The following is an 11,747-nucleotide window of genomic DNA, read 5'->3' as shown; positions in this document are numbered from 1 at the left end:
GTCAGGTATTCTTGGTTCACCTACATAGACCATTTCTGCTCTCTGTACCAGAGCAGTTTGTACAACATGAGGCTGAGGCTGTGCATGGAGTGGTTGAGATGGAGAAGGAGGCTCAGTTTGGCGCTCAGCGGCTCCATGAGGTAGCTGCACAGCTGATAGATGAGGCAGTTGCTCAGTCTCTCGCTTTGGGAAAACGTCTGTTGTAGAAACGTCCCTCTGGACAGAAGGCTGATGAAGTTCAGAACATACATCATGTTGCAGCTTTGGTGTATTATCACTCAGCTGTTTCATCTGTTTAAACAGTATTATTTCTGTTGTTTTGGGTCATCATGTAAATTCTATAATTTCATCAAAGATATCAGGTTCAGAAAGTTCTTTACTCACAACCCCAACTGTTATTTGCTTTGGTCGTACCACTGGTTCAAAATCATCCTCATCAGCCATCTGGCTCAATTGTTTTTCACTTTTTCTTTCTTCCCTGTCAGCAAGGGGGCTTTTCCATGTCCCACATATTTTTCTGCATCCTACTGCTCTCATTTAGTGTGTTTTCCTCTTTAATTCGCAGGTGTAAATAATCCTAATTTTGACACCACTGTTACGCAGAGAGGTGTGGTGTGAAAAACAGCAGACATCACTCTGAACAGAGAACAACATTAGTTTACTGGCCAATCTTTTACACACACAACAACTTCCAAAACTGCAACCTACTAATCTCTCCCACATCCCACAGTCCACCTTTATGCTGTGGATAAAGTGTAACAGTCACATCTGTAGACACATTAGAAATGTAATACATGTTTACTCTGCTGCTAACCTGTATAGCCATTAGATGGTGGTGTTTGGCTGTCATAGTCTATGTGAACACTCTCGAATTTGTTTTGGTTTCTAAACTACACTCCAGTGAAATAACAATTAAATACATTGATTTAAATGAGGGCTTTCTTTTTCATAGCTCTTATTTGTCTTTAGAGAGGTCTGTGGTTGATGCTTGCTTTTTCAACTCCTTTTTTTTGTTTTAAATGTGATGCTTTTAAATGGTGAAGCTTCACTGCTGAAATATTCAACTCTCACCCCAGGTGAAAGCTTGCCATGAATGACCCACAAGTCGAAGGTTTCTATTGGTGGAAAACGTCATAAAACACTAGAAAAAAATGTTGTCATGAAGTCTTAGTTCATTCTGTGTGTTGGCGAATTTTAAATGTTATTTGAAAACACAGTGCATTTGGTTTCCTAATGATTTAAAATAAATATTAATATGTTAATCTGTGTAGAAATAGGTGCTCAGAGAACTACTGTTAGTAGTGTAGACTGTTACAGCTGCAACTCAGTTTATTTGTCTTCACAGACACAGATGATCAGTTTACAACATGTCACTTCAAATATATCATTATGAAAAAAAGAGTAGTTTTAAGTCTTTTGTGGCATGAATCGTCCTGAATTCTCAGTGAGATTGATTTCTATCATATAGTAAACATTAAAGATTAAAAACATTAAAATAGTTTATTTATATTTACTTGATTGCTATTTATTTACTCAAAAGATAACAGCAAATATAACAAACAAAACATCTAACAACAAAAGTGTAAAAACTGAATAATGCAGCAATATTGAAGTAAGTAAGTATAATATCACTGAATCAGACAGTCAAGAAGAAACGAAGGAAACCAAATTTAATGAAGAACATGAAAAGTCTAAAAAACACGAAACTAAACAATCAAAGAAGTTTAGCTCAGAGTGAAATATTTAAGTTATGATTAAATCTTATTTGACAGAACAAATAAAATTGTATTTCTCATTGTCTCTCTGACTGACCCACTCATGCTGTCCTCCTCTCTGCATGCCCACAGCCCTGCCACACTCCTCAGTCTTTCGGTTTTTGCTCCACTTCTCATAGCAGACCAGCTGGTCATTGACCCAGAACCACAGATCCAGAGTGCAGGAGTAGCGCAGGCCGAGCCAGACAAAAGGACTCGAGGCATTCTTGGCTCTCACCTCCACCCATCTCTGTTGGTAATGGTTAGTGATGGAGACCGGTCCCCTGTGAGACTTTCTGCAGTAATCCAAGGCCTCCTCCCAGGTCTTGTTTTCTTTGATCAGGATCAATTTATCTGCCATAAAAACAAAATAACAGGTTCAATTGAATCTATTGAACTGTATAATTGAGAAATTCTATATAATGTTTATTTTGTTCTAAAAAAACAAAAACTATGGGAAGTTTGTGTGTTTCTCTACCCACAGCAGAACAAAGTGTGATAATAGTAACAATCTGCACTCAAGTCAACAAGATCCTCAAATATTCAATTTCTTTACAGACAACAGAGAAAGTGGTTCAACAGTTGCTGTCAGTTATCCCACAGATAATTAAAGTGATTTAGTTGAATTCATAAATTCATAAATACATTCATGACTTAGAAATTCATTTGTAAAAGAAAATCATACATCATCTATAAATAGGTTGTTGAAAAATATACAACATGTTCAGCTGGATCTTGTCAGTGATTCCAGTGATCCTCCTTTCAGAGAAAACCAGTCAGACACATGTTGATAAAAACTCACCATCATAACAGAAGAAGGGTTTTTCTTTGTCACATTCATCAGAGCTCCATTTTCCTGATCTGTTTAACAGAGTCATAGCACATTTCTTGTTGCTTTGTGTATCATTGAATAACTGCATATCCCAGTATCTGAAAGAGAAATCACTCCCATCTGACCACCTCCAGCTGTCTCTGAACAGACCGATCCATGCTCTAAAAGAAGAATTTTTAGACTTCATAAGGGCCTCAATTTCTTTTCCATCTACCTGATTGAGTCCACTGGCCAAGTCAGTGTGATTGGATCTGCAGTAGCTCTGAGCCTCTGTCCAGTTCATAAGTTTTGGTATCAAATGCAATGTTTTCTTATCTTTCTTCATTTCTATGAAACCAAAAGAAAAACACACAAAGACATCCCTCAATAATTTATCTTCTGAAACTCTCCCCTTTTTGTAATCACATGTGATAACATTACAATCCATACTTTTTTTTTATGTTAATATTTCATATTCACATCTCCTCACCACTATAGCAGATGAACCACATAGTACTGTCACATGAAACATCTACCAGCTTGTCTCTTTTCCTCCCACAGTTCCCAGGCAGCTCATTAACAGTTCTTCCATTCAGATTCCAGCTGCTGTCATTTTGAATGTATTTCACTCCTGGCAGAGACCAATGCCACGTCCTGTTTCCACCTGTGTTGTTGTTCAGTCCAATCCAGGCTTCTCCTTGATTCGGTGTGGAGTTACGGAGTCTGCTCATGTCTGTCATGTCAAACACTTTGGCCAGGTCTGTATATTTCTCTCTGCAGTATCTCTGTGCTTCATACCAGCTCTTGTTTTCTGCAATAAAGTGGTACTCATACAGGCGGCATGTAAAGAAGCAACACTGACCTGAAATACAGAAATATGATAGACATAATATATGTTCTGTTAGAAGAAAGCATTCAATAAGCAAACTCGAACTCGACAGCACTGGTAAAATTATCCACTTACCCATCAGAATATGCAGAAATAATATCCAGTGCATCTTATCCCTGTCAGATGAAAATGAAAATAAAGATTCCAACAGATTTTGTGTGCTGGACTAATGCATGTATGTCACAATTCTTCTCTGTTCATGGAGACATTTAGAACATGTTAGGAACATGCAAACTAAATCAACCACACCATCTAAACACGGTCTTTGTATCAGTGTCTCGACACACAGGTGATGTATACCCTGACACATCATTTGAAATAAATCTCCAGTTTCAGATTTTAAAATATTTTAAGTGTGTTCAGTAAATGTTTCCAGGTTTGTTCTTCCTACAGAATGCACAGACTGTCACTACAGCACAAACTAGATGAGTGAGACATTCAGCTGACAGTAATGTCTCCATCTGTGGAAGGAGGGGTTCCTAACATTGTGGAGGAAACTCCACCATATTTAGGGCACATATAAGAACTTACATGGTTTTCCAGTTGACTGTTTGCTCTGCTCACTCTTGTCTCGCCCTTCTTTTCCTTCTCCTGTATTATGCTGTAATGTAAGCCTTGATTACCTCATTAAAATCAGAATTTCAATATTAAACGTGACATTAGAGATCAGCTGCAGATCCATAACTACATGCATTGGTGCCAAGAATAAAATATAATAATGTTAACAGGGTTACCAATGCTTTTGCTGTGTGTAATTGTCTGTCTCTGGTTCTCCTGCTGCCTAAAGACATCTCAAAAATCCTTCTTTTATGGGGAAATAAAATATTTGCATTACTTCTATGTTACATAATTTATTCTTCTACATGATCCCAGAGGTGTTCTAAAAAATAAAAGGATGCCCTATTCAAATATCCTGTGGTATTCAAATCATGAAAACCATCTACACAACAGTGTGCTAACAAAACTGTGTCCATTAATTCATCCAGTTCAAAACTTAATCTAATATTTTATTTTGAAGTTCATTCATTTATTAGACCAGGATTCATTTCCCCAGTCCTCAGCTGTCTCAACATTAGCTTTGCTGATGTGAGTAGAAGCTGATCTACTTCATGAGCCAACATGCTGTGCACAGTCCAGCACAAATCTAAAAGATACCCTCAGCTTTTTATCTGCTGCAAACAAGGAATGTCAGTTTGCAGCAATGCTGCACATCTTTATGTTCTGCAAGGAAATCAGAGAGTGAAAAACGCTGACGATAAACTCTGTGTGTTTCTGTAACACTGAGAAAAACATGTTTTACAAATAATGAACTAACACCCTGTTATTAGTCTCTGTTACTGTCGTGATGCATGCTCAATCATCCAGGTAAGTAAGATGGAGTCTCTGTTACTGTTAGATATCATTTCCCCAAGAAAAGTACATTTCTGCATTGTGGACATCTTTTAAACACTGTAAAGTCAGCTCATAAAGTATCTAAAGTTTTCGGGTGCTGGCATGTCACTCATAATGTTACGGTTAGCCAAAAATCATTTTTACCCACCTTTGATTTCCTGTAATGATGAAAATGATAATAAACGTGCTATAAATACATCTTTAAATTGCACCTCTGCATTCAATCATGAGCATGTAATGGCGTGAAAGATTTTATACTTACATGTGGTTAATTCTTCTCTTCTTCTTTCACTTTGATATGTCTTCTGGATGCACTCAGGAGGACTGTCACAAATATTGCTTCTTATACTAACACAGAGACGTCTTTTTGCTCAGGTCAGAATTTGAATATTAAAATACAGACATTTCAAATATCTCTTACTCCCATGGTGATGCACAGATGGAGAGATTTTCTGTAAAGGTTATGTTACACTCATTTACATGATGCAGTGGAAATAGGAAAAAAAGAAGATGATTACCCAGAGAAAAAACCATGAAGTGTCATTCTGAAATGTGCAGGTTGAGTTGAGTGTTGTGTTTCTCACAATCTGTAATTGACCTTTTTTGTTTTTACTTGTATGAAAATGTGATAATCATTTAGATAGTTTAGAGGTAAATTATATAATGCAATGGGGAAAAAAACAAAAATGAACCACCGAGTTACCGAGAGCAGAATGTGTCATTTTCATGCACTTGTAATAACTGTTAACTGTTTTTATGTCAACACTTTGGCCATGCTGATTCCTGCAGTATCTCATTTTATTCTCTTGAGTATAGTATATAATTAAATTTGTTCAGTGTTTATGTTGGCAGAAGGAAAAAACTGACTTTTAAAATCACAAGTTTTCACTTTAAAATGCTACCATGTATATCTACTATTTGAAAGACCGCAGCCTAGTGGGGGAATTGAACTCAGGTCTTTTTCGCTGTGCGGCAACAGTGCTAACCACCATGTCACCACTGCACATGAACAATCAACAAATAAAACGTGCATCAAAAGTGAATGGTATGTGGTAGGAAATATGCAAACCATAGTCCAAATAAAGACAGCATTGTTGAAAGTCGGTCATTTAATCTTGATTATGGTGTGTATGCTGTAAGCATGAGAACTTCTGTATTATCAACTCAATATTTTTTCCCTTGTTCTCTTATTTCCACAATGACAGAACATTAGGTCATTTACCTAATGCAAGGGTTTAAAATAGGACACAAGAAAAACAAACACGTTCATTAGATCTGTATATCTTTCTCTGGTCTGGGCTTCATGCCAGGTTTGTTGTCTTGTATTAAAGGTCGTATTTAAGGTTTTTAGTAGATAAAAGTATAGATTTTTGTTTTTAAAGGTATCCAAATAAAGTGTAACTTTCCAAAATAATGACAGTCATCTATTTGTTTTCTTTAGATTACATTAATTATGCAACACTTTGAAAAGAAATAAGATTTGTTATTATTATTATTATATTATATTCTTGCAGTGAATTATTTTCAAGGTCAAAGTCAGTATGAATAATGCTTTGGTAGGAGGAGGAGGAGGGCAAACAGAAGCAGACTGTGTCATGTGTTTGTTTATTGAAAGCAGAAGTGAAGTTGCTAGTCACTCTGCCTGGTTTACATTAATACATCAGCCATTAACTGAGAAATGAAAAGTATGTGGATGCTGAAAGCGACTTTGGTCCACCAGTCAAACATTAAAGATAAAGTATGTAATTTTCTCAGGTAACTTAATACACAGTTCATTGCAGATAGTTGGGTATGATCTATTTAAGTCCCACTGCTCCCTTCTACCAGATTTGGCTCATCACTTCAATGCAGTTTTTTATGTGTGCTTTTTTAAAAAATCTAAGGCCAAATAACAACAACAATGACCTCAAGACACTTCATATTGTGAGGTAAAGACCCTACAGAAATACACAGAGAACTCCAAGAAAAAACAGTTTAAAAATGTCTACAGGGAGTGCAGAATTATTAGGCAAGTTGTATTTTTGAGGAATAATTTTATTATTGAACAACAACCATGTTCTCAATGAACCCAAAAAACACATTAATATCAAAGCTGAATGTTTTTGGAAGTAGTTTTAAGTTTGTTTTTAGTTTTAGCTATTTTAGGGGGATATCTGTGTGTGCAGGTGACTATTACTGTGCATAATTATTAGGCAACTTAACAAATATACAAATATATACCCATTTCAATTATTTATTTTCACCAGTGAAACCAATATAACATCTCCACATTCACAAATATACATTTCTGACATTCAAAAACAAAACAAAAACAAATCAGCGACCAATATAGCCACCTTTCTTTGCAAGGACACTCAAAAGCCTGCCATCCATGGATCCTGTCAGTGTTTTGATCTGTTCACCATCAACATTGCGTGCAGCAGCAACCACAGCCTCCCAGACACTGTTCAGAGAGGTGTACTGTTTTCCCTCCTTGTAAATCTCACATTTGATGATGGACCACAGGTTCTCAATGGGGTTCAGATCAGGTGAACAAGGAGGCCATGTCATTAGTTTTTCTTCTTTTATACCCTTTCTTGCCAGCCACGCTGTGGAGTACTTGGACGCGTGTGATGGAGCATTGTCCTGCATGAAAATCATGTTTTTCTTGAAGGATACAGACTTCTTCCTGTACCACTGCTTGAAGAAGGTGTCTTCCAGAAACTGGCAGTAGGACTGGGAGTTGAGCTTGACTCCATCCTCAACCCGAAAAGGCCCCACAAGCTCATCTTTGATGATACCAGCCCAAACCAGTACTCCACCTCCACCTTGCTGGCGTCTGAGTGGGACTGGAGCTCTCTGCCCTTTACCAATCCAGCCACGGGCCCATCCATCTGGCCCATCAAGACTCACTCTCATTTCATCAGTCCATAAAACCTTAGAAAAATCAGTCTTGAGATATTTCTTGGCCCAGTCTTGACGTTTCAGCTTGTGTGTCTTGTTCAGTGGTGGTCGTCTTTCAGCCTTTCTTACCTTGGCCATGTCTCTGAGTATTGCACACCTTGTGCTTTTGGGCACTCCAGTGATGTTGCAGCTCTGAAATATGGCCAAACTGGTGGCAAGTGGCATCTTGGCAGCTGCACGCTTGACTTTTCTCAGTTCATGGGCAGTTATTTTGTGCCTTGGTTTTTCCACACGTTTCTTGCGACCCTGTTGACTATTTTGAATGAAACGCTTGATTGTTCGATGATCACGCTTCAGAAGCTTTGCAATTTTAAGACTGCTGCATCCCTCTGCAAGATATCTCACTATTTTTGACTTTTCTGAGCCTGTCAAGTCCTTCTTTTGACCCATTTTGCCAAAGGAAAGGAAGTTGCCTAATAATTATGCACACCTGATATAGGGTGTTGATGTCATTAGACCACACCCCTTCTCATTACAGAGATGCACATCACCTAATATGCTTAATTGGTAGTAGGCTTTCGAGCCTATACAGCTTGGAGTAAGACAACATGCATGAAGAGGATGATGTGGACAAAATACTCATTTGCCTAATTATTCTGCACTCCCTGTATATTGCTAACGTACAGTTCTCACAGAGAGGAATGATGGGAGGAAGTGCGGACAAAAAAAACAAACTGTGGAAGAGAGCCAGAGATGAATAATAACTCATGACTGAAAGCAGAGTGGTGAATAAACACACAGATAAGACAATAAGTGTATACTTCTTCCCACTGCCTTTTGACATGTAAATGAATCAAAACAGAAGCAATATTGAAATTTATTGACTTTATTTTGTATAGTATTTTTTTCTCTATATATTTTCTTTACTAAATGTACCTGTATATTATTTACGTGTTTGAAATAAATGAACAAACAAACAGACAATACCTGCCTTCAGCCCAAAAAAACCCCATCTCACTTTCAGTTACTCGACTTGCCTCCACAGGACCGTATTTTGTATGTATGACACTGTGTCACAGTCTTTTCTGTCATTTAGATATGATTTAATTTACAAATATACTTTTTACTAATTAATTTACTTATTCATTTAATTAATTAATGTGATGAAGAAAAATTCTAGTTTATTCTCACATTTAGATTTAGGTGGTTAGAAATTCACTGTAGAGTTTCGCATATCCTTTTATTTCTTAGGTGAAGGACGCATGTGTCAATATGACCTGCTCAGTTATGTTATCTGCTGACTGTATGAAACTCCCAGGGAGGCTAATGGGAATCGCTCTCTGCCCAGCAACAGCGCAGGTGGGAAAGAAACTGTAAGGTACAGGAGTTGTGTGTGTGTGAAGGTATAAAAGAGGAGCTGGGGTGTCCCAAGGACAAAGCTCTGATGACTGTAGAACTGTGATGCTTGATGTGTGTTAGCTCTCCTGCAAGAAGTAATTAAAAAAATAACAAAAAGCTTGGCCACAGCTGATCGCGCTGCAGAGTTTATTAACGGAAAATTCCATCACATTAACTTCAGTTATGATTCTGCTCTCTACAATACAACGTCTCAATTCATGTAATTAGTAACACACTGCTGCTATTTCACAAATATTTGTTTCAGCCCACAGACACAAGTTTACAGATAACTACAAATCACAGAAAAAAATGCCACTTTGTAGTTTTTTGGTAATAATAAGTAATGTTTATAATTGCTGTTTTTTCAGTAGACAAGTAAACATTATGTACATCACTTACATGTAAAATCACATTTATACTTTCACTAGTAAAAGGTCTTAATCCTTAATAATCTACATCTGTTTATGAAATTGATATTTCCAACTGGCTGAGCAGCTCACCAGTAAGTCATTTAAATCAGATTGTGTTTTTGTAAGGCTGCCATTTTCAGTTAATTATACATATTCTATAACTGGTCAGATTGGAGAGGTCTAACCTCATGAACTGACCAGCTGCAATTTAATACCTTGTGGGCTCGCCTTGACTCTTGCATCAAGCCCATTATGTATATCATGAAAAGCAGTTGATCTTATCTTAAACATGCAACACATTTTAGATCGGGCAGAGCATTGTTCATTCTATCACTCACCAAAATGTTTATGAAGACTGCTCTTTAAAAAACAAAACAACAAACAAGCAAAAATGTTGCACAAGTCAGGATTTAAATAAAATTGAGAGACTGTAGTCATCTGCCACTGCCACAGAGGTCCACTGAGCTCCACCATCAAGTTTGAGAGAGGTAATTTGCTTAACATAAAAGAAACAGGAAAGAAAACAGTTCACAGTTTAGTGTCCAGTGAGCAATACAAGAGAGTCTCATTCTGAAATGTTTTGGATGGTAGGATGCTTTTTGCCATTTAACTGGCTTCTTTTTATCTTTCTTTAAACCTTGTGTGGAACTTGGAAGATGGCTTGAGTCATATTCATGGAGAAATACAGAAAAAGTTTCACATTCAACCCCCACTGAGCTCTATACAAGTATGACTTAAGTTTATCCTGAATACTTTATTCCAATTTTGTGTTATATCTAAGGCTACTGATGTTTTGTTAATTTGTTTATTCCTTTTTTATTTAGTTATCACATAAATAATAAAGAAAATAAAGTTTCATTGTGGACATTATCATCACCTGTTTGTGTAGGTTCTTAGTCACTGAGGTCATGGTAGTCTTAAGAGAGTCTTAAGCGGTGGCTGATAGCTGGTATCATAATCCCCTACCTGTGATGGTCATTCAGAGCGGACAGCTCCTCTTTCATCCTCTCTGTCTTCATCTTTTTGATAAAATGTGAACATCGGCATCCAACCTTTTTAAAAAATCTGTCTTCAGATACTTCTTGGCCCAGTCTTGAAATTCCAACTGTGTTTTGTTCAGTGGTGGTTTCAGCCCTCCTTATCCTGGCCATGTCTCTAAGTACTGAACACGTTGTACTTCTGGACACTGGGTAGGTTGCATTTCTGGAATATGGCAGCACTGGAGGATAATGGGTTCCTGGTAGCTTCACTTTTGATTCTTCTCAAATCTTTGGCAGTTAATTTGCATCTTTTTTTTTTCTCAATACGTTTCTAGTGACCCTGTTTGCTATTTGCAACAAAACGTTTCATGGTTCTGTTGTCACGCCACAATATCTTAGCAATTTCAAAAGTGCTGCATACCTCTGAAAGATCTTTTACAATTTTTGACTATCGAGAGTCCTTTAGATCTCTTTTTTTCCATTTAGTTGTGTATGTGACCGTATACAATGTAGCATGGTCAGTTAGCAGCAGTATATAAAAGACTGCCAGTTAACATCAGAGGCTGTTGGTGGAACTACATCTCACATTTGGACAACATCATTTTATTTTGTTTTGTGTATTTTTCAATTTTGTTGACTAAACACCTGGTTTTTCTTTACCTCATTGCTGCCTCAAGGCTCCTACTTTAATCCAGTTAATTTGATTGATGTAATTGACTATTGTAACTATGTTAGTAATTAAATTCTGCAAACTGACCAATTTTTAATGTTTATTGTAACTGTTTGTTATATAACCCAAAGGCATACAGGGTTCATTTGGTGTGGTTGATCCTACGATATTGTTTCCAGACAATCATGAGAAAAGCAATAAATAACCAGATAAATAATCTTGTGGTTTAACAGTTTATTCAACTGAGAATTTGTTAATTTGATTCTACAAAACATCATACATAATTTGATACATTATAGAACCATCACCACATTTTGACATCACATATGGAAAATTACCACCTTACTGGTGTAATGGGAGAAAATACAGTAAATAAAATACAAAGTACAGCCAAAGTACAAAAATCCACTGTGAGGAGCATTTCACAGTGGATTATATTTCCCAGAATCCTTTTATGAATCAAAATTTCACTGCACACCAAAAACAAGTTGAGTAAATAATTAAAAAGCGGGAAATGAAAAGAATAACAGTAAACAGCAGTAAATGAACAACAAGCCAGT

General features: G+C 36.9%; 1 protein-coding gene across 1 annotated transcript; it reads right to left on the bottom strand.

Annotated features, from left to right (window-relative positions):
• Positions 1-1,710: 1,710 nt before the first annotated feature.
• LOC100711776 (lymphocyte antigen 75) lies at positions 1,711-5,068 on the bottom strand. The gene is made up of 5 exons (XM_025905666.1): positions 3,986-5,068; positions 3,530-3,570; positions 3,056-3,427; positions 2,557-2,913; positions 1,711-2,108 (listed from the first exon to the last, which is right to left on the bottom strand). Coding segments are annotated over exons 1-5 (1,119 nt in total). The 5' UTR covers positions 3,988-5,068; the 3' UTR covers positions 1,711-1,761.
• Between the last annotated feature and the right edge of the window lie 6,679 nt (positions 5,069-11,747).

This window comes from Oreochromis niloticus, linkage group LG3 (genome assembly GCF_001858045.2).
Source record: "Oreochromis niloticus isolate F11D_XX linkage group LG3, O_niloticus_UMD_NMBU, whole genome shotgun sequence".
Lineage (NCBI taxonomy): Eukaryota > Metazoa > Chordata > Actinopteri > Cichliformes > Cichlidae > Oreochromis > Oreochromis niloticus.
This window is presented reverse-complemented; position numbering and strand designations above follow the sequence as displayed.